The sequence below is a fragment of the Alligator sinensis genome, unplaced genomic scaffold (assembly GCF_000455745.1).
Source record: "Alligator sinensis unplaced genomic scaffold, ASM45574v1 scaffold239_2, whole genome shotgun sequence".
In the NCBI taxonomy this organism is placed as follows: domain Eukaryota; kingdom Metazoa; phylum Chordata; order Crocodylia; family Alligatoridae; genus Alligator; species Alligator sinensis.
The window spans coordinates 492,881-520,212 of record NW_005842279.1 but is presented as its reverse complement, the minus strand read 5'-3'; the positions used below and the strand labels follow the sequence as shown (position 1 = coordinate 520,212).

Sequence of the window (27,332 nt, the reverse complement as noted above, 5' to 3'; positions counted from 1 at the left end):
AGGATAGTAGCTCACACCCCCATTCCCCAATGGACCTGACCCAGCCAGATCTCCCATGATACACTCTGGCTGGACTGCCTCGCTGCATCATGGGCAATGTAGTCCAGCCCAGGAGCCTAATCCCCAGGACTAAAAGATGGCATAAGGCATACAAACTACATCCCTATGAGGCGAAGTGGCAGCTTGGATGCAATGTTTCATTGTTTCCAAAGCAAAATGTTGCAGAAGTTTTTATTCTGCAATGAGATCTTGATATTAGACTCCTATTGATGTGGGATGAAAGTAGCATAATTAAGTGTATGGACTAGATGGTCTAGTACTTGGCCCCTTCCCACCAGGAGACTCTACAGGCACCAGCAACATTTTTTAGCTTAATAAACATACTAATTCAGACTCTCCAAACCTTAGAATTCCTTAGATTCTCTGCTGTTTACATTACCTGTTTGACTTTGGCCACGTCCCTGATAAAAATCTCATCATCAACAAACTGCAGTAACTTCTTCAGCTGGCTGAGATCAGTTATGAAATCTTCCCCTATTTTCTAAGGAAATAAAACAGGATATGAATGCCCTCTTGGCTGTGAGATGAGCTGCTGCATCATTTCACTTTCCTGCTAGAAACAACCTGAACAATCCTGCCTGGAAAAAAAAACGAATTGGAAAACAAAAAACCTAAAACGCTTCTTGTCCAAAACGTGGACAGTGATTAGGTTGTTCCTCTGCATCCATTTAGAGCAGTGTTTCCCAAACTTTTCCTCAGCATGACCCCATTTCTTCAGCATGGCCCCTCACTTCCAAACTGCAGCCCCTCCCAGGTGCCCCAGGGCCAGTGCCTGCAGCCCTCTACCCCCCAGTAGCACCCAAGCCCCAGCTGCTGCCTGTGGGAGGCAATGGCTGCTGCAGCCAGAGAGGACTGCGGAGTCCAGCTCCTCTCTCCATCTCCCCCACCAGCACCATGGCCAGAGTGGAGCCCCGGGTGGGGGGAGCTCAGGACTCCCTGCCCTGCTACCTTCCCTCTGTGGGCTCTGCAGCCCAGCAGGCAGGACCTGGCACAGGAGGGAGCATTGTGCTGCTGTAGTCGCCAAGGTGCGCCTGCTCGGCAGCAGTGGGGGTGCTCAACTCCATGCTGCTGCTGCCGTGCCTCACCTTGGCGGCCAGGGTTGTGCAGCACTCCCTCCTGCTGGGCCATGGAGGCAGCTACTGCCCAAAGCTCGTCTGGCCCTGATGTGGCCTCACACCCTGCTGTAGATGCAGAAATCTTGGGGGATGGGGGAATGTGCACCGCACTGCATCACCTTGGCACTCCACCCTCTCCCCACCCCACATTGCCTGTGCTCCCCTGCCCTCCCACCACGTTGTCTGTTCCCCCCCCTGTTCCTCCAATACATCGCCTGTGCCCCCTCCCCTCCAGCCCTCACAGACTTAACCTGGAGGGAGCTACTCTCCATCTACCACTGCTTGGCATGTGTGCACACATACACATGGTGCCCCCTGACTCCCATTGCTCTCGCCTGCTCTCCCCAGCCCCAAGCAACCCCTTGCATGCTGGAAATCTGCCAGCCTGCAAGGGGAAACCCAGAATGAGAAAACACATGGGAAAATGTAGAAAACCCGGATCCCTGTTTATTGTGACCCACAGTTTGGGAACTGCTGGTTTAGAGTGCAAATGTATCCTGGAAAAAAGCTGCTACTGCAACCAGAATTTTAACTGCCACACTTCCATATCTCTCCAACATAGCTAAATAAAAAAGGACCAAGTGTCCTCGCAGTTACTGTCAACTGGAATCCCTGACAGAGAGTACAATGATAAATTTCCTTGCGTTAAGTTAAATCAGCCACTAGATACCTCAGGACACTGCACAGAGCTCCTGGCAAAGTGTAGCCCTGGTAAACAAAGGGGATCAAACTGAAATTAGGGTTGTGTGGAAACCCGTTTGTGTTCACTGTAGTAGATATTTGGCTTTGTGAATGTCTCCACTTCAAGCCACAAACGTCCTAGCACAATGGGAGGTGATGCTGTCCTGATGGGTTGTTCTTATCCCATAGGAAAGAGAAATCAAAGATCTTCAGGCCTAATTTTAAACTGTGGCACTCCCTGCATCTACCTACCAAATGTGCAAGTAGTGTGACATCTGTAATTCCTGATTTCCATGAAACAGTGTTGATTTATAGCAGCTGAAGATGAGGCTCCACTGTTTCTGCTTATCTGAAGACTATACTGGAAACAAAGTTTTGAGACTGAGTTTTCCCAAGACCCTCATAACTCACCTCTGCGATAACCTCTGCTAGTCCTGGGTTGCAAAGCAGGAGCCAGCGCCTTGGAGTGATGCCATTTGTCTTGTTCTGGAACTTCTCTGGTTCAAGGTCATAGAAATCTTTGAATCTGAGACAGAGAACGGGGGGCAGAACTGAACCCGATTCATTTGGAGCTGTCTTATAAAACAGGATCATTAAACCAACCTGCTTCTACTTGTACTTGCCAAGAGCTTGAAACAATTCCTGTTGAGATTTTTCAACGGACTTTCTTGGAAGCTGGAGTAGGCCTCAAATGCATCTGCATAACTAACCCCTCCACCTACACACTGGTGCCTCCGATAAGAGCTGCTTTTCCTGGGAATCTACATTTAGCAGTTCCTCCAGTCCACCCAAAGTCTCTTTCTCTTCATCAGTGGGACAAAACATAGATTGTGCCTCATACCGTAACACCTGGGCACATTTCCTTCCCCTTTACAGCCACATCTGACCATATGGTGGGGGAGTGGGTTTACTGCAGGTGTCACTCACAGTATAACAAATCCTGGAGAGGCTGTCCTGCTAGTGATGGTGAAGGAGAGAGAGACCCCCAGGCTAGGTTTGCAAGGCCTGACAGCTGGATGAGGGGAAACGGCTATTTGTGTGTCTCGTGCCTGTCACTCACACTGAATTCTTTACGATTTCGGAGTGAATCCTGGCCACGCCGTTGACGGCATGGGAGCCAATCACGCAGAGGTGTGCCATGTTGATCCTCTTGCAGTCTCCCTCCTCGATCACAGACATCCTTCTGAGGCGGTCAACGTCCCCAGGGTACACGGCTGCCACATGCTGCCAGAATGCACAGAGAGCCATTGGCTAAGGCAGGGGGATGCTTCAAGGGGGACTGGCAGGGGAATGCCCTGCTGGTTCTCCCCCAAGAGCACAGGGGAGGACAGACACCAGGGAGTGGGTGGGGCTTGGTTCTGCCACACCTGCTGCTGCACTGAGCACCAGATGGGGGTGAAGTTATTAGAGCCGGGGGAACATATGGCAGGATTTTGGGGGACCTCAAGCAACATCACTCATTGGGGTGGGGCAGCTCCTGCACCCTCAATTTTGGGGTGTGGGGGGCTTGAATTTTTCAAAGGCACTGAGCTCCCACAGAACAGGATTGCTGGTGCCCTTGGAGGGCGCAACCCCAGAGGCTGAACTTAGCTATTTCTCCACCGAGAAAGCTCAGCACCAGTGACACAGAGAGCTGACCCTGCACTGGATAGCTTGCATCTTCACAGGAAGAAGAGTACAGTTTGCTGCCAGCTAGATGAGACTGGAAGCAAAGGCAAGTTTTGTGACACGAAGACAGAATCAAGAGGTCCCCATGCCCAGCCCCCTCCTCTAGGGCAGGATCATCCCTGTCTAAATCACCACAAACAAGCGTTTGTCTAACCTACTCTTAAAACCTTCCAGGGATGGAGTCTCCAGAACCTCTCCAAGGAGTCTGTTCCACTACAGTCACACCTGGCATTAGTTAGTCCTTCCCAACACCCAAACCACCCCTTCTAATAATTTCAACCCAACAAGATGGGCCACTAGTCAGTCCCCAGCTTCTCACAGCCAGCTACAAGCTGGACTCTATTCTCAGTGCCCCCTTCCCACCCAAACCCCCAACAAACAGCCCAGAGTTCAAGCTTACATCCAGGTGCTTTTGGTTGATGGCGTAAATGATCTCCAGGTGACGTGGCAGCAGCTTTTCAAACATGGAGATCGGCCAGCGCTCCAGAGCCTCCGGCAACACTGTATGGTTGGTGTACGCACAGGTCTTCTGAGTGATCTCCCAAGCCTAGGCAGGAACAACCCGGTGAAGAGAAAGCAGCCCAGAGCCCTGTATGGAGGGAAGTGCCCCTGACCTGTACTGGGCAGGGCAGGAGGGCAGCACTGCAGTGTGAAAGGGGATAATGTGTGACTTCACCATGCGAGAACAGTGCATTTGGTTGGTCACCTCCAAGCAGCACCATGCGCTCTACTCTGGCAGAGCCCAGGGGAACCAAAGTGACTAGATCATGCTGAAAATAAACCCGACCCAATTGTCTCAGAGAGCTGCAGGGTTAGAAGCACAGCTGGGACACTTGGGGATTCCTCAAGGCTGTACCATGCCACACTTGCCAGCTCTAGATGTCACCCCAACTTAACCATGGAGACACTGAGGCACAGGGAGGGGAAGAGAAATGCCCAAGGCCAGCCAATCAGTTAGATGCAGAGCTAGGAACTGAATCCCAGTTTCTTGAGTCCCCACTCTCTGTCAGCAGGGCCCCACAGCCTCCGTGGTGGGGTTTTGAGTGGCATCATGTCAGCACAGGCCCTGCACAGTGCAGGTGGCTGAATTGGGAAGGGGAAAGTGCGAGTGGATTCCCATACTTCCCACTGCCATGCAAGGCTCCAAGTAAGACCCCCATACAGCTAAGGCTGGTATCCTGCCAGTGCTTCTACACCTCAGTGGTCATGGCCTACTGGCTAGGGAGCCGGGTAGACCTCCTTGTAACCTGGTGAAAGAAGACTCCTTTCAGGGCAGCAGGGAAATACACTCCCTTCCAGGGCCCTGGATCAGTCATGCCTCAGGCAAAGAGGACAGCGTGCCGAGCCCAGCCTGTCTTGGCAGTGCCTTTCACCCTGGTCCAGGTTCACACCTACCCATATCAAATGCCCTAAGGCCAAACAGCGTTGCTGTAAGAGCCCTGTGAGCTATTTAAAATCTTTGGGCCAGTCCTTTCTGCTGGGGTGAACAGAGCCAGGCTGGCTTACACCCACCTTGGTTCACACGCACCTTGGCTCTGGCTCCATGCAGCACTTGAGGGGAGGGAGGGAAGTGAGAGGAAAGCATGGGCCCAGAAACATGGTGCCTTTCAGTTGGTTGCCTCTCCTATGGTCTGGAAGCATTTATTGCTGCCCTGTACTCAGGGCAGGCCCCCCCTGCCTTTTCCTCCCTAGTTTCAGAGCTCTATGGGTGCCTCAGTTCAATCTGGGGTTCATTAGTCCTGGGTCCTCCTGCAGCGGGGCTGGGCATATCTCAGGGCCATCAAGAAGGCTGAGAGATTCCTCTCACGCCGCAGGAGTGCTTGGCTGTTGCTCTTCAGACAGACCAATGGACAGACATCCATTCATCCTGGCTGGAAACTGCCCATCCATAACAGGGCAAGACTTGTGGCCTGACAGGACCATTGTCACAGCTTCACTCTAATGGCACAGACAGGAGGGCCAGAGTGTAAAAAGGACAGGCTGCATATCCAGTAGAGATGGGTGGAAAGGTGTGTGGACCTGGGAAGAACTAGAGTGGTGGGAATGGGCAGAGTTGGAGAGGGCAGAATGGCCAAGGGCTACAGGAGAGGAGGAGAGCGGAGAGAGGGAACTGGCGGTGAGATGATGAGGCTGAAGGAGACCCTGGCTGCCAGGGGCAGCCTCATGGTTCACTGCCAAGTCCACACTAAAGAAACAAGCAGCAGCCAAGGGAGGAGAGGAAGAAGATGGAAGATGAAGTCCCTGAAAACAAGGGCAGGGCCAGGGGGATCAGGGACTCACCCAGATCTTGTCCATGCACACACTTGGCAGAGCCCAGATGGGTCAGTGTTGGACATGCCAGCAACCCAACCCCATCCTCCTTCTGCCTCAGGCATCACTTCCCCTGCTCACCTTGTCCCAATCCATTTTCTCCACATCAACCAGGATCCTCATGAGCTCGGGAATGGAGAGTGCTGGGTGGGTGTCGTTCAGCTGGATGGCCACCTGTAACATAAGTACACCCATATCACATACACTACCAGGGGTGTGGGGGGGAAGAGAAGCAGCTGCATCTCCTACACGTTTGGGGACAGAGTCTTGAGGGAGTTAAGGACTGAGGCCCCTGTCACCACAACACAGACAGCCGTTGGGCAGAGATGCACTGGAGCAGATCCTTTTGAGCTGGCCAACATCTTCCCAAAATTTCCAAATGGAAATGTGTCACAGAAAAGGGAGGTTTTTACCCCACAAGAATTTTCCACTGTTCTCTAACTGATCCCAATGGCTAGGGCTCCTGAGTGACTGAGTAGCTTGTCCACATTCTCAGGTCCCCAAGTTCCTAGGGGCAAACCTGGCTCCCACTGCTGATCTACCCAGGGGATGGAGGTGATGGGCAGACGGGACATGGGGCAGCCAGCACAGGGATGCTCACTCCTGCCACAGTCTGGAGCAGTGGTCAGTTAGTACCTGGTACTCACCTTGTCAGGGAAGGTTTCAAAGGATGCCCTCACTGGGTCACGGCAGCCAAACTTGGAGGACTTGAAGCGCCGGATGATGTCCTGGAGGGTGGCTGCCACCACAAAGTACTCCTGCTTGAGCCTCAGCTCCTTGCCTTCAAAAAACTGGACATGAGACACAGACATCAGCTGGGCTGCTGCCACCAGCCACTACTGTAACCCTCCTATGGCTGTTCATTCACCACGACATAGAATCATAGAGAAGTATGGCTGGAAGGGACCTCTGGTGGTCATATAGTCCAATCCCCTGCTCAAGGCAGGATCATCTCTATCCAAACCATCCTATAAAAATTCTTGTCTAACCCTTTATTAAAACTATACAAACCAGCCCTGTTACACAACTACAAGGTATATTCCCCAAAGACACCCCAACCTGTCAGAGGCTAAGTACGGAAACAAGAGCTGTCAGTGTCCTGCCAATTCAAGATTTGTTAAAAGGCAATCAAGAGATGCAAGGGAAGAGGGCTAGAGTAAGGCAAAACCCTTCTCCGCTCTTCAACCTGTCAACTACAAAGGCATCCTGGTCCCAGAGCCACACCACTACCTGCATCACAGGATTGCCAGAAATCCAGCAGCCATGAACTACAGGCTTATCACAGAGGCCAAGGCAAAGGAAGGTTTGGTGGGGAGGTGTGGTGGTGCTCGGCCCTGGTTACTTGAAGAAGAATCACTGTGACCCATGTTCCTGGACTGAGCTGGATGATCTCAATAAGGTAAGCTTGGCAGGCTGCAAAGCTGGGGTTGTTCTAGGCTGGTGGCCTGCAGGACTCTAAAGGTTTTTGGTAACAAGTCCAAGGTATTGCAGGAGGAAAGACTGTCAGTAGTGGAGACTGAACTGTGGGTCTCTGGATTGTAGACACAAGTCTTTCCTGCCTGAGCTAAAAGGCTCTCCTCTATTAGCTGGGTCCTCAACCTAAGCAGGCTCCTCAATCTGGTCTGTGTGCCCCAGTCACCACTAGAGGGTACTACAGCCATGGGCAGAGAAAGGTTAGCAAACCAGACCTCCATATACAGTCTTTTCCATGCCGTGTGCCTGTCCAATTTCCTGAGTGAATACAACACCGGCTTCCCCAAAGCAGCCCATGGCTACCATCTCCTTCCTGGCTCCTCCAAGCACATGTGCTAGTCTGGCTTAACAAACAGACAGACTAGACAGCTCATGTTCCTGCTCCAGGGTGGGGTGACAGCAGGACAAGAGCCTGACTCCCTCCAGAACACGTCCTTGGCTTGGTCCACACTGCCAGGTCCAGCATGACCAAGGTTTGCTCTGAGATTGTTTCAGAAGGATTTTCCTATTATTTTGTATCCTTCACAGGAGTCCTCAAGGAAGAACCAATGGGAGGGGGTCAAACCCCTGTGCTGCTTGCACCAGCTCCAATCAGCCAGACGAAGAGCTAGGAATGGAGGGACTCACATTGTCGTTGGGGTACAGGACTCGAGAGATGTTCTCTGCCAAGTTTCGATCCAACACAGCCTCGATGTAATCGCCCACATTGACTGCAGAAAGAGACAGTACGTAGAGCACTGCATTAGCCGTGACTGCCCTGTAAGGTATGCACAGCTTCCACACAGTCATGTGTCTGACTTTGCCCCTCCCCTCTGCACAGCTGCCCAATTTTCTTCCACTCTGGAGGTCATATTACATGCAAATGTCTCTAAAGTTCTCGCCCCACCCAGCAACCAGAGCTGGGCATGGGCCTGAACAAAGCCTGGTAGCTGGCAGGAGGCAGGTGGGAGGAAGGGCGCAGTGGGATGTGGAAGGAGGGGAGTTAGGTGGTCTGGGATGGGTGGATCTAAGTGGATGGGTGCTAGAGGAGAGGTGTAGGTTGAAGGCAGTCAGGAGGTAGCTTTGCTTTCTTAGGAGCACAGGGGTGTGGTCTGGGGGAGCCTGGTATTAAGGCTAAGCTTGTCTCTTTCAGTCCCTGCTGGCAGGATAGAGGCAGACACATAGCTCAAAATCAGGCTTGGCAGTGGCCAAGAAAGCACAGCTGCAGGGATGCAAGTAGGGCTGGGAGGTGAGCAAGCCTCACAGGAGGAGAACTATGAAGCTGGAAGCCCAGATCCACCTCTCTTCCCAAACCCTAGACCTGAGGGTGCAATTCTCATGGGGGTCAGCAAAGACTGCCCTTTCCCAGCAAAGCTAACTGAATTAACATGAAGACAATATGTGATTTGTACTGTGCATTACTGTATCTAGGGAATGCCAGTGCTGCTAGGAGCTGTACATAAGCACCAACAAGAGACAGTCCCAAATGGCAGAGGGAGAGCTTACACTCTTGAAGGTTGAAGTCATTGGGTGCCTTGGCAGACCACAGCCTCATGGTGTTCACTGTGTTGTTCTTGTACCCTGGGACTGGGGTATCATATGGCATGGCCAGCACTACCTGCAAAAGGAAAATAGCTTACTTTGCATCAGCAACTACAAGCATCCCTGGAGCCAAAGCAGGTCAAGGAAAGGACACAAAGCTGAGAAGGAACAAGAACATGTAGATTAACAGAAAAACAGACATCATGGTTTAAATAACTCCTTCAGTGTCAGAGCTAAACTGCATGAAGGTTATATTGCAGGTATCTCTATAAACTGTGTCCAAAGGCCTAATACAGGACAAATAAAGGTTTTAAGCACTACAGAGGAAAGCAGGAAGTATTTGTTATGGGTGGCTTCAGGCACACAAGTCAAATGGTGCTATAGGCAATTACAAGTAACCTACCCTCTTTTTGGAAAAATGCAACAATTAACAATTAATTAATCAACCAGGTCTTATTTATTTATTCAAGCTTAACAAACATCCCATGACTGTTAAAATCTGAATTTTTCTGTAGAATATAGACCTCTCTCTGTTACTGATGGGCCCAAAACCCCAGGGTATCATTCTCTGCTACTAAGGCCCTTGCTGCATGTTACATTTATGGTGCGATTGATGTGGAGCTGTACCAAGCCTCCAATCCCCTCCCCATGCCCAGTAGCTGAGTCAGAGCTGCTGGGTGCAGGGTTTTGACAATCAGCTGATTGTCAGCCCTGGTTGAACAGCCCCAGGTCTGGTTTGAGACCCAAGGCATTCTGGGGACTGAGGCCAACAACCTGGAGCTGTCTGGGCTGGGGCTGACAATGAGTTGTCAGTCACAAATGCAGAGCTGGACACTCAGCTTTTAACTTGCTGGTGAAGAGGGAGCATAGGCTTATGATTCTGGGCTTCCCTTGAACTGACAAATAATAAAGGCATGATTGGGATCTGACCTCTGATCCCACAGTGCCATTAAACGACTGTGTGCCAGCGGCCTAAGATTGATTCCTGCAAACACCTATTTGCTGCTCGTTGGATTTAACTGGTTGAATTCGATAGGACGTAAGGGAGGCAACTACATGCATGTGAAAAACTGCAATATGCTTGCTGAGGCCTCGGCCCTGCAAAGACACAGGCACTTGCTTAACTGCATGCGAGTAAGGCTGGTGCTCCTGGGCTCACATTTCACATTCATAACAGTGTCAGCTAGGGCTGTACTTCTCTATCCTTGAGCTTCCTGGATGGAGCCTATTGACTCACAGCCCAAGGAGACACCTGAATTCGCCTTTCCCTGGGGCAGTGGAGATGGAAAGGAGGTGAGAATGAGAGACAGAGGTTCCCACTGTATCTTTGGGACTCTTGAGTCACTGGCCTAGAGCTGGAGAATCAGCTCCAACCCCAAGGTGCCCCAAACAAAAACCCTCCTGTCTGCGCTACATCTTGAATCTTATCCCGCCTGCCAATGGCAGAGTAGCTGACTGTTGTCAAGTTCCGCATACCTTAAAACTTATCAAGCAGAAAGCATGACACACCACGACCTTCACCTTCAAACATATAAAAGGAAGTCAAATGTAGGAGGTAAGTGCTTGTGCCACTGAACAGCCAAGCTAAGGCCTCGATCCTGCCCTGCCATAAGCACATGCTTAAACTTTCCTCATATGAGCAGCCCCACTGAGACCAAAGGAGCTGGACTTTACCATGTATCCAACTAAGCACCTGCCTGAATCTTTGTAGAGAGCCTTCACAGCTGGGCCATGCTATCAGCCAAGTTGCATGAAACTGCCCTATGTAACAGGGCAGCAGCAGCCAGCTGCGACTTATTGGTCCTATAGCTCCGTCTATGGATCCCAGGGCCCCACTTTCCAAGCTATGGGACGGCCCCATGGTCCTATCCAAGCAATACAGCTGGGGCTCCCATCAAATCACAAAGGGAGACCATCCCTTGACTTTGAGAGCTTACAACTGGGTGGTTTGCACAGATTCCCCTGCACTTTACAGAGCCAACAGAAGATCTGAAGAGGAACAGACAAGCTCCTCCAAGGATGAAGGAAGCTGACCTTACTGCTCTTTCATCCCAACCCTAGTTCAACAAAGTCTGGATGATTAAAATGACACAATACCCTGAAAAACATCTCCATGCATATGGCAATAGGTGGCTCTGTTACCTGCTAAGATTTCCAACTTTCACTTCCTCAGCTTGAAAGTAGAGAGTTCTTTCCTCTTGCCACATCTCACCCCACAGATTCATGCTGGGCTCTGAAAGCTTGTCTATGGCCAACAGGAACCACGATTTGCCAGGGAAACTTTTGTCTTACTGCACCCTCCAGACCCCAAGACACATCTGTGGAACCCTTTGAGATACCAGTGCATTTGCCCTAGTTAAGCTCCAAGATGACCTGAAGACAGTAGGACTGCACAGGGGTAGGGGTGGGGGTAGACAATTCCAGCCCAGGGGAATGCAGCTCCTGGGGATGCCCTGGAAAATGGGAAGACAGCTACTTTCTCATCTACTGTGCTCCTACATCATAACTTACATCTGCCCATGGAACGTACCACATGAATACAACATCCCACCAAAGTGGCATCATTTTCCATCCACTCTAGGTTTGTGTACACTCCAGGTGTAAGTCAGGGGAAATACACTCCAAGCACCAATACTGCCTGTTCTGAGCACTGAAGCACCATGAATCAGGTCTCCCCAGACATGGTCTGTGAATCAGTCTCATAAGGTTCCAGAAATACTCTATCTGGGGTGCACTTTTTTATTTGCTTTCTGCATTTGGAACCTTCATCATTCATATTTCTAAGTGTTCCTCTTCCACCAGGACGGCTAAAAAAAGCCCTGCTTTATTGGAAACTTGAGATTCCCCCATCATCACCCAACTCCAGAACTGGGGCTTTAAGGGAAATCAGTCACTAAATACCCCCAACACTTGCCAGACAACCAATAGGGTTGGCCACCCTGAAAGCCCAGTTGCAGGATTGGCAATTACCACAAACATCCCTCTACCTGCCAACTGAGCATATCCAAGATAGAAACACCCAAGACACGATGAATAGGGGAGTCCTGGATGCTGATGCATAAGAAGAAGTTTGGTCCAGTGAGGGCCCTAATTTGAGAGCATGGAGACCTCCTGCCTGGCTACAGACTCTGTGTGAACTTGGGCAAGTCCTTTGGTCTCTCTGTGCCTGTTTCCCTCTTCCCCCCAGGGGGGTAAAAACATTCAGGGCTGTGAGGCACTCTTGGACCACAGACGGACCTAACCAGATAGCTCAGACTGCCAGGTACCATTTCATTGTAGAACTGTCCCCTGCAGCTGTTATGAGAGAAGGCACAGCCAGAGAGGCGAGACTGATGCTGCTGTTATGCAACCCAGGTGTGGGCAACAAAAACACTTTGTACTCACCCTGGTCCTCTGTCTGTTCATTGTACAGATGAGCTCTTCTGCCTCTTGCAACTTGGCAGGGCTTGGCTGAAGCAGAGCTCTGATACCATGAGACCCACTAGTTACCAAGTCTAGGAGAGGGATTATAGGGGAGGGCAAAGAGAGCTTCACTGGGAAGGGGAGGGGCACTGCCCATGGCGGGGTGGACTCATACAGCACTCCCAATTACAGGAAGTGATGGGACTTGCATCCTGCCCCCTATATTCTGAATGAGTTGTGGCAGGCCCCCGGGCCTGCAATGCACCAGGATGGTAGTACTCAGCCCCTTCTGCCCTGTCACAGGGGTCCAGTCTATGGCAGGGTCCCTGAATACTTGTGGTTCCTTTGTATGAATCCACATCTAACCACATCCCATCCAGGGTCAGCAAAATGCATGGCTACCTAGGGAACTGAACTCCCAGGAGCAGCTGCTGCCCTGCTGTCTTGGGACAGCTTTTGAGGGAATGGGCAGCATCCACTGCAAGACACTGAGTCAAGAAATGGGCATCACCTGTCCAGCATAGCTCTGGTCCTGCCTGGCTTCCTGCTGTTCCACCAGCTGAACTACCCCTGTGGCCTGCACATCTGGACATGTTTGACCAGCATTGCTCAGAGACATATATAGTAACCAGTAACTTTTATTTAGGAATTCCTGTACGAAGGGACCAGTGCTTTACATCTCATGCTTTAACATCTGGTAGACCACCATTAACTTGCTTGTCATTAGCTAAATGCACCTTCCTTAAGCAGAACTTAAGCAAACATGATCTCTATGGAGCAACAGTCGTTTCAGTTTTTGGGACATTTTCTGATCAAACAGGTGAACACCTTCATCCTGGCTCAATCACTATAATTCATCCCACAGTGCCTTGAAAAACTATATATAAAAAGCATGGGTGGGCTGCTGTGGCCTCTGGGCTGGAAGGCGGTGGCTTTGAAGCCCAGCATAGCATAAAACATCCTGTATAATCTCGGAAGCAGGAGACATTTAATGTAACCACCAGAGCAAGGCTAGATTGCTAAGACCAGCCAGGGCAGAAAATGGTGAACGTCTCATCTAAAAACCCCACACAGTCAGCTGCATGGAACTCAGTGCGTCTCCTTTGGAGACAAACGACTAAACCAGGGGTACAACACGTGGTCCATGGGTCATATCTGCCCCACAGAGCCATATCATTTGGCTCACAGGGCTCTTCAAGGGTCTGGGAATTTGGCAGCGGGTAAGTGGTAGCAGCATTAACTGCTGCTCCCTTGCTGCCAAATTTTCAGTCCCAAGGGGAGCCTTGCAAACCAGATAACATGACACTGCATGCCAGATCACACCAGCGTGTGGCTGAATCTGACAGGTAAGCAGTGCGCACTAGATAAAGCTGGCACAGGGGCAGATCCAGCAGATAGGTGGCATGTGGCCAGATCCAGTAGATGGGCAGCTGGACCGAGGCAGCGGGCAACACAATGCTGGACTGAGGCAGTACAGGACCTGATGAGGCACATGGACCAACACCATGTAGGATTTAGTCCGCAGACCAACCCCACACCACTCATCTAACCCAAGGGTGCAGAAGGTTGGGTGTCATTGAACTGAACCAACATTTCTGACACACACTTGGAGGAAATGAAACATTTCAGACAAGGGATGAAATCTGTGACCCACTGAAATCAGTGTAAATTTTTCCACTGACTCAGAGAGGGTCCATAAGGGTCATGTCATCACGGCTCTCTCTCATGCTAAAAAAGTTTCCCTGAAACTGTCTGCCATTTTGACAAATCTGATCCTATCTTCCCTAGAGGCTAGAGACCCCACTCAGGACTGGGGACCTAATGAGTGCCTCCACACATGCTCTGACACATTCTGATTAGATAGCATCGGAGCAGACTTGATTAATCCTGCCCATTGTAGGGACGTACAGGCAGCAGATCACGGCTCTATCTCAGACCCTGGCCTCATGCTGTCATTGCCTCACAATCCCGGCCCCACTCCTACCTGCCTGTCCTGTTCCTAGATGCTGTTCCCCGCCTGCCAGCGGCCTCATGCCATCTGCCTGGCCAAGCATACCCAGCCCAGGCTCCATGGAGAGCCTGCCTGCCCACTCCATCCAGTGCCCCTGGCAGTGCATGTGAGGTAGACAGGCTGGAGTGCCTGGGTAGTCGGGCTGGGGCTGGCACCAGTGGCAGCCAGAAGGAGCAAACATCACTGAGGCTGCCGGGAAGCAGAGTCCAGCCACTGCACCGCCCCAGCCCCACTGTGCGGCTGGGGGTGGTAGACTAGCCACACGTGCCACAACCTGGGCTGTCCCCCGCACCTGGGCTAGGTGGAGCCAAGGGACCCACCGCAAGTCGGATAAAATTCCTTGGCAGGCCGGATCTGGCCCACAAGCCATATTCTGCCCACTTCTAGCTTAGGTTCTAAGACATTAATAACCAGAGAAAGGTTAGGAAGGTTTTCCCCATGTTGCACCATAGGTGCCATTGTATACTAAAGTACACCAATGTAGGCAGGGGTGTGGGGTCTTGCACCAATGTAAGTCAGTGGAGAATCAAGCCCCTAGTAATTTAAAGATGAATGCTTCAAAGTGCCCTCTCTGACACTGTTTCGATATTAAGATCACGTATTTGGAGTTGTAAGTGGATTGGGTTTGGCTTGGTACAGCTGGGAAGGGATAGGGAATCGCGTTTCTACTAGAAGACCCAACCTCAAATGGGGACTGGGCAGACTGAGGTACTTCCACAAGACAGAGGAGGGCACTATACCTGAGTGTCAACCCACTTCGCACCCTCTGCGGTGTGCTCTACCCGGCCATAGAAGTGCACAGGAAGCATGTATTCGGGGCGGGCTTTTTCCCAGGGGTTGCCATAGCGCAGCCAATCATCTGCTTCCTCCACCTGAAACAAACAGACAGCATAAGCTCGAGTTTGGTACTGTCAAACGAGATCTCTCTTAGCAGAAAGATTCTTTTCACCTTGGATTTAAGAAAAAAAGAAAGAAAAAACTTGTTTTAAAAAGCTGATTTTAAAAATGAACGCACAAAAGTTGCTGAAAGCAGACTTATACCCAAATCATTAAGGGCCAGAACTCAGCTAGTACAAACCAGAGCACTCCACTGAGTTTGTGGAGCTCTGCTAGTTTATACCAGTTGAGGGAACAGCCCAGTTGCCCTAATGAAAGCAGCAGAGACTTCCACATTTGGTGCGTCTAGATGGTTTTGATGTTAAATTCGCACAGTTTACACTAATAATATGTCCCCATGAAAATGTAACCTTGCAAACCCTTGTAAGGAGGCAAAAGCAAATCAGTGTGTCTCCTTCCCCAGCAATAACGAGCCTGCAGCTTAGAGCCTCATTAACTCGTCTGTTGCTGATGTACTCTCTAGAAGAGACTCCCTTTCCCATAATAGGGCTATCTTTGCAGGGCCAATGTGAGTACAAATGGAGGAAACGGTTCTTTTGGTCAGCAGAATGCACTGTTTAAAACTAAATACAAAGAGGAAACATATCTATTAAATAAAAAGGTGTCTTTTTTTTTTTTTTTTTTAGCTGTGCTCAATGTTACAACCAAATGTTTCTTTTAAGAACCAGGAACTTCACATGGACATTGATTTCACGACCCATTATAATCTACCTGATCCCCACTAATCTTTTAGCACTCTACAGGTGATAACAACCCTCTAGAATGGTCCTGCCCTTCCACTTATCAGGCTATCCTTCCTACTCCATTCTCTTGTCTGTCAGTGACCTCTTATATCCTGTTTTCATTTTGCACACGCTTTTGTTCTATCTGCTATTTAGCTCTGCTGTATCTGGGTTTTTCTTCTCTCAGAGCCCTGAAGAAGGGTACGGGGGTACCCAAAAGCTTGTTTACATCTTTCCTATTAGACTAAAATTTTATAGATCCAATAAAATATATCACTCCAAATAATTCTTGTCTCTTGCATTTTTCTTTGAAATAATACTAAATCAATGACAATGGAGGAGAGGAGGGGACAGAACAGGAATTATGCCTGGTAGTTGTACATGAGGATTATTCCTGAAGTTTTTAAGAACAAGTTGGACAAACACTTGTCTAAGGTTGTCTGAGGTCCCTTCCAGCCCTACTTTTCTATTGTCCTTAGAGAACAACTATATGATTGTTCAAAATGAGAGAAAGCTCCCCTGACTCACAGTTAAAGGTACAGCAGTGGATGCTATTGGCAGACATGTGGCAAAAATAACTTATTCCTTTCTCTGTCTTAAAATTTTGTACATCTTAAAGCCATAAGGGCCATAAGGTCTCCTCATCTGACCCTCCTGCATAACACAGGGCAGAGAGACCAGTTACTCCAGTCCCTGTGCCCTGTGGGGCAGCTCAGATGTCCTCTATTATTTTATTTATTCAGCAGTAACTCTACACTGGACAGACACTTTCAACAAGGGGCCCTTTGTGTGACCTCTACTGCACAAACAGTGCTCCCGCATGGTTACCATCCTCCATCAGCTGCTGAGATTATGGTTACAGGTCCAAGAAAGAATTGAGGCCAACTCCATGCTGAAGGGAGAAGTGGAGATGGTACCACTGGACAAACTACTGCCACAGCCTCAATTGACAATGGCCATGCAGCCCACATGGCAGAATACTGGTCCTGAAGGGCAGCTCTTCTTCCTCAGAGCTTTGAGCAGTGGTCATTATAACCCACTGAGAGGAAGGATGGCTTAGTGGGGAAGGGCATGGACTGGGACTCAGCAGAATACAAGTTCTACACCTCCTCTGGTCATGATTTAGTGCACGAACTTGAGGCAGACACTTCACTGCTCCAGGTCCCCAATGCGTCACCCCTGACCCATGTGGATTCTGAGTTCTTTGAGATGCTGGGGCCCTAACTCTGGCTCAGGTCTTGAGGTGCCACTGTACTACAGTTAATTACTGCCTCCAGCAATGGCAAGCAGCAAATTTCAAACTGGTGTCACATACCTGCCAGCCGTCGACAATCTTCTGATTAAAAATGCCAAACTCATAGCGGATCCCATAGCCATAAGCTGCCAGCCCTAGCGTTGCCATGGAGTCCAGGAAGCAGGCTGAAAGGGCAAAGCAAAAGCACACTTTGAGGAACGGGCAGGACTGGCTCATGGAAACTCCATTCAGATGCCTGGGTCCAAACATGTTTTCCAGCCCAGCACATGCAATTTTGGGGTGTGGGGAGGGCAGAGGGGGATGCAAACAGGGAGACAATGACCTGGAAATGGCTTAACATCCCAGTCTGTTTCAGGCTGGACTAAACTGGACTGTACACTGCTTGTGACAAGGCAGCACCTTCCCTCCCCCACACCGAGGAGGGAAGAAAGTGCCACTCCACAAGAGAGGGGCAAAATCTGACTCTGCCTGGGTTAAATTTGTGAGGGTACAGAAGTACAAAGAAGCTGTTTTTCCCAGGAGTGGTGAAGGGGAGAAAGAAGCAGTGCATTTGTTCTGAGAACAGGTGACATGTCTGTGCAGAGCAAACAGGTGGATTAGCAGGGAACTGTGTCAGAGGCACTCATTCTGGGCTGCCATGCCCGCTGTGCCACCGTATCATCACAGATGTTCTAAACACCTCCAGACCTGGAAAGAGCAGATACCCGCTCCTGGGTCCAGTTCATGCACCTGTTTAGGAACATGTGGTGGGCAAGATGACTTGCTCTGTGGGGAGGCAGTGGACATATAACTTGCTGCTGCACTAACGAGCCCTCAGCTGTATGGGAATATTGAGGAATTGGCTGTTTCAGAACCAATAATCCAAATCTCGGACAAGAGCTCCATTCTATGGACATTTTGGGGACAGAGCCCTGAAATTCGGGATGGCCCAGGAAAACTCAGAAGGGTTGATCACTGACTACACAGTACTGTTTCTTTGGGCCTTCACCTCTTGGCAGGTCACACCAAGCCCCAGCTTCCCCACCCCTGTATCTCCCCCCAAGGAGGCAGATAAGGTCCGTCTTTATCTGAACCCCCTTTCTCCCTCCAGTGGACAGTGCCAAGTCACAGGGAACTGGAAGTCAGTCCCTGAAAGGAGTGGATGGGTGTGGTTCATAGTCCTAGGGACTGCAGGGACGTGGGCCTAAGTCAGGGGTTAATCAGAAGGCTGGTGCACTCCTCCAGCCAGCTAGTGGCACATGGGGGTGGAGTGGGAGACAGACATCTCATAACCATGTTTAATAAAGCTGGGCTGTGCCAAGTTGAAAACAGAGCAGACCCATGGAACAACTGACTAAATGCTGCCTACATTTATATAAACCAGCAGGCAGCTTCTGATGCAGTGGAGAAGGATGGGAAAGACGCAAGTAGAAGGGACATGGAGGAATTGTGAAATTACTTTAGAGGACTAGCTAAACATAAGCACAGCTCCATGTGTATTAGCTGCAGGCTCTGTGAAGATGGGGCAGGCAGCAGCCCTCCAGAGAGGGAGAGACAGACAGGTGCTTTACCCAAGGCCCACAGCTTGCACGGTCTCACCTGGCCACATGCGTAAGGGTGGTCAGGACAGATGGCAGGGGCACATCCAGCATGCCTGCAGTGGGGAGCCCCCTTGGAAGGAGGGCGTAGCACAATGGTGCCATTCAAGCAGGCCTTTGAAAGCCCATGCAGAGAGGAAATCCCTAGGAAGACAATGACCAGACCTTTTCCCCTGGCTGTTGAAAATTACCTGCCAGGCGTCCCAGCCCTCCGTTGCCCAGCCCAGCATCCTCTTCAATTTCTTCCAGCTCTTCCAGGTCCAGGCCTAGCTATTGACAAAACAATGGCAGCAGAAAACACAGCATGAGCACAGCACCCTGGGAAATACTTGTTCCAGTTCCCCAAAGAGGAGAAAGAAAAGTGAACGCAGGGCTCTCTCTGTCCCTGGCACCTAAATTAACTCTGAAAAGGATCCAACCCAACTTCAGCTGTGGCCTTTTATGGATCCCCAGGTTTCCTTAGATACGTCAAACAAACACTCCTTTCCTGGCAATCTTCAAAGCTACAAAGCCCTTTCATTTAAATTTTGAACCAGGGAAAGGATGGCTATCAGCCAACTGGAGGACAAGGGTGTGGATAATCACTGCATGCTAATTTACATCGTTGCTTCAGGACACTTCCCATTTGCAGGATGAAGAACTGCCTCTTGCCTAGACAGGCTCAAAATATGCTTAGTTTAGAACATGGCTATGGCCAAATTCACATGTTCCCCTTACATGTTCCTAGAATGCCATCCCATACTAAGAAGAGCTCTGAGTTTAGAACTAGGCTCAGACTGTCCCAGCCATCTTTGTGTGAAATCCCACTACAAAGATGGCTCCCATTCTCTTCTGACCCTCTCCCAAAAACTTTCCCTTTGCTCATCCTCCAGGTATAAATATTGCACTCCTCAAGGCTTCTGCACAGCTGTTCAGGAGGGCTGGGCCTCCTCCATCCCACCACCAGCACTATTTCCTTAGACAGCTTTCCCACCAAAAAAAAATAAAAGGGCGTGGGGGCCAGAAAGCCATCAAAATGATATTTTCTGTGGAAAAAGCTGCGTTAGCAATACTGAGAAAACTGCAACAAAATGCTTCATCCGGAACTTACATTAAGGTCACCCTATGCTACAGTGAAACAAATGCTCTGCACTGTAAAAACAGTCCAAGTGGAGAAAATAGCCTGAGATAGAGAGCAGGAGCACAAGTAGCCCAGAACTACAGGTCCAGTGAGGCACCCTGGTCACTTAGAGGGGCACTGAGCTTTATACCTGACATGGCCTTTTTGGGCTTAACCAGTAGAGGAACTTGGGGAGGGAAATCAGGGCATTAGCCCCAGGCACAGCCCCCAGGCCATGCCCCAGCAAGAGAAGCAACCATAGTGTTTCTCTTGCAGCAGTAGCTGGGAGCAGAGACATTGCACTGCTGCTGTAGGAGCAACAGCTAGGGCGGGCAGACCCTAGGGTTTGCAGGGTGCAGGGTTTTCCCAGGGTGCAGCCCCTGCCCATTAGGCCTCTGGGGTCAACTTCCAAGCTCTGGCTGAGCTGTATGTGAGCAAAGCTCAGGGAGAGAGAGGAGACTGACAACCTGTGAGGCTAGGTCTTGACAAATGTGATCCTGACCCTCCCCATCCACCACTCCCACTCCCCTCCACCATGTAACAGGGGCCATTTGGGCACAGCCCCCAGGGACATCTACAAAGTCAAGGCATTAGCCAGCAATGATGTCATTCTGCATCAGTTTATTACTGCTTTGGCCCCTCTCCCCACTTTGCAGTATAAGCCTATTAAGTGACTGTGGGCCAGGAGGTTGGGGCACCACAATTGGATACTGCAAGGGCCATTCTTCCATCACAAAAGCTGTAATTAGCACCAACCACAGAACCAAAAAATCCTCAAGTCTCACCTACCACTTGAATCTTTAACGAGGCTCAGGATCCATTGCTTTTTCAAACAACCACAACAGCTTCAAGGACAGAGTAACAAGGTGCCTCTGCCAAAGTTCTGGCTTTTTCATGAGTCACAGCACTTTCAGGAGAGCAATAACATTAGGCAAAATGATGTGGGTAGATTAGATGGAAGTGTCAGTGCTATAAAACTAACGGGCTTAGCAGGAGCATTTCTTTTGGTTACAGATTGCAACCTGAGCAGAGAAGGCAGGGGAAGAATGTTAAATGAGAGGGAGAAGAGAGCTGATAAGACCCAGGTCCAATGCACATTTCATTTCTGCTCCTCCTCCATTTGTCTGTAAACAATCTAGGGCAGGCTTCTGCCTTTTTCCCTCATCAGAAACTCCACACATGTCCATGGGTATTTGGACCCAACATGGATGGTTCACCTGGGACTGCACTTTTCTGTTGGGCCTTGCCCTTTGACACACCTCTCTCCTTTTCCCTCTCTAAAGAAGCTCTGGATAAGTGGTGCAAACCCTCTGGGGCAAGTGACTGGAGTCAAAAAACAGGGGAAAAGTCCCAAGAGGTTGTTCTTCTAACTGGGAGCAGGTCTGCTATATGAGTACTTGGTGAGGCAGTAGCAGCCGACAGAGCCCCATTGTCATTGTGGCCCAGCATCCTGTCCCAGACACTTCCCTCCTCTCCCCCACTCGCCACACTTTCACCCTGAATTGCACACACCTTGTATCAGGCAGCAGTAGGTGCCAAGCCAATCCACCCCAACACCCACTGCAGTCAACAGGGGCTGGGAAGCTTCAGCCTGCCTCTCCTCTAACTTGCACTGGCATAAGCTGGGGTAAATGTATTGTGCTCCAGAGTTACACTGGAGTAAACAGAAGGAGACTCAGCACCCTTTTATCTGTGGCTTCATAGCTACAAAAGCAAGTGTTTATTACAGCCAAGTGGCTTTACTCAGACAGACACAAATAGGGCTCTTCAGAGCAGTATCAGCTGCAGCACAGACCCTAGCAACCATGCTACAGACAGGGTTTTAGAATAGAAATGCAGGATTTATACTGATCTAGGACAGCACTGAAGACATAGACAGCCATTTAATGGGACTGGCTTTGGGTGAGTTGATCCTTTAAGAGGGCTGGGGCTCAGCTTCCCAGTGTGGGTGAAACCACCTCCCCAGGGGAAGAAAATGAAGCCAGGGGTCCTGGTATGGGAGCAGGCTACAATGAAGCAGGGGAATGAGGTTCAAAAGAAAGTCTGAGATCCCATGCAGGGACCCCTAAAAGGAGGAAACCAGGGCAGGCTGCAAAGAAGTCCTTCTATGGGGAGGTCTTTGAAGCTTTTGCTTTCTCTAAGTTGGGCAAAAACAATTGAGAGACTCAAAGGGGAAACCAGACTGGAGGTTTCTAGCAGAGATACACCCCACAGGCCAGGTTAATAAGTCCCTGTGAACTAAATTAATGGCTTGGAGAGGTATAAGACCTTCAGCTTGAAACAATTAAGGTTATCAGAGGTCTCCCAGGGCAATTTACTACCAGAGATCATACCTATGACAAGGCAAGTATGTGGCAGGCCCTGCTGCTGATAGCTGAGGCAGGCGGCTGTCAGCTAGCAGGCAGTGCCTTTGAAGTGGCCTGAAATAGCTCTTCTCTGCATGAACACTGTTTCTGCCCTAGAATCCAACCTGCTAGACTCTGGCAGGGACAGAAATGAGAGTCGTCCCCCGCTAATCGTAGACAGTTCTAATCAGGACTTTCAAAAATGACAAATAACCATCCCAAGATGCTTTCAAGAATCCTGGTTTTCAGTGGCAGGTACTCAACAGTCTCTGAAATACCAGGCTGTGACTTCTTAGGAGTAGGTCCCAAAAGTTATACTTCTGTCACCCAAGTCACTGCCCTGATCTGGCAAGAACTTGTTCACATGTAAAACTTTTCCTTGTATGCAATTCACGTGACGCTAGCATGGGTTAACATTTTCCCACTTGGAATCTTTCTTAATGAAACTTTTCATCAGAAAAATCAAATTTGGACCAACTTCACTCTACTCCCCCAAAATACTGCTGAAGATATGAATCAAACGCTCTTCAGTTTTTGTGACTAGCCATGGAGTTTGTCACAATACTTCACTTTTCAATCTCATTTTGGAAAAAAAAAGTATTTTAATTAACATTTCAGTTTCTCTTTTGTCTTTGGGACTAAATCAGAGGACCTTAACTTAAGCTGAGTTTAAGTGCATCACCTGCTCAGGTCCAGAGAGATCAGCATCTTGCAGGACCAAGCTCCCAAATGTATATAAGGGCCCTCTCTGCTCCCCCCACACTTCTTCCCTGGGGAAAATTTTGTCAAAAATGAAAAAAATACACTTTTTATTGAATTATCTCCAGAGAAATTTAATTCCTTCCCCACCTAAATTTGAAACTGTATCTGTGTTAAACCAAATCCCCAAATGTTTCTATTAGCAATTATGCTGTGGTGTCCCAGGGGAAGGGTAATCTGCTTCATGCTCTTATCTACCTCATCAGGACAGGCTCCCTGGCTAAATCTTACCTCCCGAGATGATGTACCACAACCGTATCATGGGAGTCTGTTGTCATGGCTCAACACAGAAGATAGTGCCAGGATGGGGAGCTTAGCTAGAACAGGAGAATGGGGACAGGAGATGTCTGAACTACCACTTTCACAGCGCAATATCTTTGTTTCCAGACATTTGTATTTGTGGGAGTGGGGGTAAGGGAAGAAGGATGGAGAGAAATTAAACTTTTTTCCCCACAGAAAGCAAATACATTCGTCATCGTCGTCCCCCGCTCCCGCTGCCTTCAAAGCCAATTTTAAGCCACCCCTGTATTCACCTGGTAAATGGCTTCATCACAGGCATTCTGCAGTCCCAGGTTCACCATTGTGTTCTGCAATGTGCGGCCCATGTAGAACTCCAGAGACAAGTAATAAATCCTCTGGCAGAACAGAACAAAAACAAGGGAAATTGGTTTCACTTTTGGTGCAGTGACTTCCTAACACAAACAGGCAAATACAGAAGCTAATATAGAATACAGAGGGGGGCACAACATGCATTTGGTGAAGAAAAACAAAAGGTAACACACAACCCAAGCCTGTAAAACCTCTATTTTGCTGAGTCATGTTACAAACAGTTTACAAGTGTGTAATATTCCTTCTGGTCTCTGTGCTTTTGCTTCTCAATAGTTATTTCGCCTTTGAGCCAGGCACGGATCACTCCTTGCAAGGTGGGTTTGGCACTGCCCAGGGAGGGGTGCAGGCCCCAGAAGCAAGAAAACTGCTGCCCTTCAAATCTCAGCACTAGGATTAATTTAATCTCTGCCCCTGTATCCAGCTGCAAGCAGGTGGCAGCACTGAGCGGAAACCCTCCCCTCTAGTTAGTAGGTAGTGAACCTGCTGGGGACTGTGAACTGGGTTCTGCTGAAATCTCGATGATCTACTAAGGTCCCTTCCAACCCTAAACATCTATGAAATCTATGAAATGGGCTCATTGTTCCAGCCCCAGAGATAAAAGGCAGGGCTTCAAAATGACATTCCTATCACACAACACAGCCCCCTTCCACCTGAGGGATGACCAGATGGCTTGAGAGGAATTCATGTGGACTTAAGTGTTCATTTCCTTGTTAATAAAGTGGTGGAGTGTTAACTGTGTGGTGTTTAACTGTGATGATACATGAACCGTGTGAGGGGCAAGGATATTTTGATATTTTTTTCTGGACCAACTGTATATTAGGGGGGTGTGGTTGGGACAAATTGTCAGGCCTAAGGAAGGGCACTTGATGCCCGACACCTTGTGTAACAGCTCTCCCAACAATATAGTTGGTCCAACAAAAGATATCACAAAAAATCCTTGCCTCTCCTTAATGAAGCCATTCCCCTGTAAACCAGGGCATGAGCACTGCCCTCTAAAGAGCAGGTGGAAGAAAAAAAACACAACTCTGAGCACCAAGGATGTGCTACTGAGTACTTGCTTAACCTTGAGAACAGCCTCTGACGTACACATCTCAGCAATCCTGCATGCGAGTCTCTAATTGTGTCTCCGCAAATGGCACGAGACTTAGCTCTTTCCTTGAGGACTGACATTTCAAACTTTGTTCTTCCAGGTTTCCATAATGCTTCATACCTTGATCTTACTAATCATGACAGTGATTTTCAAACCTTTCTTCAGACATCCGCCCTGTACACCTCCTGAGGGACCTTGTCCATCTTTGTTGTGGGAGCACACCGAGGGTCTTCTACAGCCCTGCATGTTACAAGCTCCTCCTAACACGTTACTTTTAATCACACAGAAGGCTACCACTCTTCTGTTGGGTATCTCAGTCTTTGAAAGTAAACTCTTAGAGCCTGCTGCTTTTCGTGCACCAGCTTAAGGCCACTCCTCTCAAAGTTACGCACACGCTTAAGTGCTGACCCAAAGAAGGATGTTTTCCACCACAGCACCTCCCAGCCCATCTGAGAACAACCTGTACCATGTTTTGTTTGTCAGCGAGACTCTTGTGAGGAACTCCAGCCAGCCAGCAGCACGGCTCCATGCATCCCTTTGCCAAAAGACAGCCCCTGGACAATCTGCCTGATAACTTGTGTTCCCAGTTAATTAAAGAAACACTCTTATCCAGGATGCCTAACAACATACTATATACTTAACCATGCTGTAACGTTGTTTAGTCAAGATGCTCTGCACTGCAATTGTACTGTATTCACTGACCTGGGTCTGATCTCACTCATGTCAATGGGATGACTTTACTGGTGATTTTTTCTGGGTTTTGGATTGGGCCTGTGGATCCATGTTATCCGCTACCAATCTCCTAGTGCTATGGTGCCACTTCTTGAAGAGCAAGAGAGACAAGAGACCACCCATGATGGGATTTTAGAAATGGAAGGGAAGTGCAGACTCGCTCTCTCTACAAAAGGGCATAAGTTTCCATAGCCACTTCAGCAGCAAGGGCTGCTGTGCCTATCCCCACAAGAGATGAGGCCGGCGTCTTTTGCTGCGGGCTGGCATTTCTCACTTTCTTCTCCCAGGCTCCTATGATGCTTCATGCCTTGGTCTTACTAATCTGTGAGTGACATACCTGTGATTTTCAAACCTTTCTTCAGACATCCTCCCTTGTACACCTACCTACTGAGGGGCCTGGTCCATCCTTGTAGGCACATTAAGGGATGGGGTTTGCCTTCCTTGGTTCACCCCACTAAGAGGAAGGAAGCTATGTATGTTTCCTTTTGGAATTAGCGAGAGAAGAAGTAATTTAAAGCTGAAAATCCAAAATGCCCTGTCAGGCCCTTAGGCCAGAAATACTGATTGTGGGGAAATAAAATTCTCTGCATTTTCTCATTTCTGCACTATAGCAATTCTGAGTTACATGTAGATGAGGAGTTCATTTCCTACCCACAGCCTTAAATTACTTCTTCTATTTTACCAGGCCTGTTATTTAAAAAAATAAAACAGAAATTGCAAGCAATGTTTCCCCTTACTGGAGCATCACAATCCTTCAGAAGCTGGCAACTTACTAAGCTGCTGAGGTTCCAGGGTCTGCATCATGCAGGAGGTCAGGACCAGAAGATTGTAACACCTTAAAAATCACTGACTTGGGTATCTTTCACACTAGACTGGACAAAGCCTGGGAAGACATAGAGGGCACTACCTCACGCTGCCCAGAGCATGGATTTGCCTGGTCCTCATTAGCGATTCCCCCACAAAGCATCTCTGAGGTCTAACTTTCCTGCATGTCATGGTGCTGCTTCTCAACACAACTGATGTACTCATGTAACCTCCTCTTAAACCACCCCCCACAAAAAACCCTGCCCAGAGACTGCCTCATTTCAAATAATGTATTTAAGCAAGGCATTTTCCATTCCCCACGAAGCCTGGGAGCTGGGTATCCTTTGCAAGGACAATCTGTCATGCAAACATGCCTGGCTACTCACACAGCTATTAAGATGGATGGAGCGTGGGGTAAGATGCCAACTCCTAGCCAGCTCTCCCAGCAACCAATACATCCCGGTGCCTGCAGGAGGGCTGACTTTTGGGACCCTGCAGATCTCCATCCACTCCACTGCCCACCTGCAGGACTGGGGCCGTGATAACTAAATAACTGAGGACCACCACCCTCCTTCTGTCCTTGTGCAAGGTCACCTGCCCAGCACCAGGGGCTCCTGGATAGTATGGGAGGGAAGATGGTCACTGCACACAATAGTGGGTCTGCAGTGCTGTATCTGGGAGGCGAGGCTTTATCTCCCACGGTTAGTCACCTTTTAGCTTACTGCCCTGCTGGAAGCCGCGGAGAAAAACCATTTTAGGAGCAGAGCAGTGAGGTGAGCTGTGCTGCATATCCTGCAGCTTGCTTCCAGTGGCAATTTTCCCCCCTGGAGCAGTGTGTTGCTGGGCAGGGCCCAAATCTGAGCCTGCGAGCAGCTGTGAATGCGCGCGAGCGGCCGTGAGTGTGAGCGTGCGTGTAGCTGTGAGCATGTGTGCGGCTGGTGTGTGCATGGGTGGGCGCTGGTGCGTGAGCGGAGCCGTGAGCACGTGCCGGCGGGCGGTACCTTGGGGTCGCGCTCGTAGTAGCACTGCTGCGTGCGGATCCAGCGGCCCACCAGGTGGTCGCGCACGGCGTGGGCCAGGGCGAAGAAGTAGTCGCGCGGGGTGGCCACGTTGCGGTCCTTGACCAGCGTGAAGTGCAGGTGCCGGTTGAAGCTCTTGCGCAGCTCGGACACGTCTCCCAGCCCCGCCAGGCCGCGCACGCT

General features: G+C 49.6%; 1 protein-coding gene across 1 annotated transcript in view; it reads right to left on the bottom strand.

Moving 5' to 3' along the window:
• PYGB (glycogen phosphorylase B) overlaps positions 1-27,332 on the bottom strand; it is a 44,034-nt gene that overhangs the window by 15,463 nt on the left and 1,239 nt on the right. The window contains exons 2-14 of the mRNA XM_006027960.2: positions 27,132-27,330; positions 23,429-23,530; positions 18,884-18,962; positions 17,176-17,279; positions 14,982-15,113; positions 8,793-8,904; positions 7,935-8,017; positions 6,482-6,625; positions 5,916-6,008; positions 3,925-4,071; positions 2,917-3,080; positions 2,268-2,382; positions 440-541 (exon numbers count right to left, since the gene is read on the bottom strand). Of these exons, the coding sequence (XP_006028022.1) occupies positions 440-541; positions 2,268-2,382; positions 2,917-3,080; positions 3,925-4,071; positions 5,916-6,008; positions 6,482-6,625; positions 7,935-8,017; positions 8,793-8,904; positions 14,982-15,113; positions 17,176-17,279; positions 18,884-18,962; positions 23,429-23,530; positions 27,132-27,330 (1,576 nt within the window). The remainder of the gene's footprint in view (positions 1-439; positions 542-2,267; positions 2,383-2,916; positions 3,081-3,924; positions 4,072-5,915; positions 6,009-6,481; positions 6,626-7,934; positions 8,018-8,792; positions 8,905-14,981; positions 15,114-17,175; positions 17,280-18,883; positions 18,963-23,428; positions 23,531-27,131; positions 27,331-27,332) is intronic.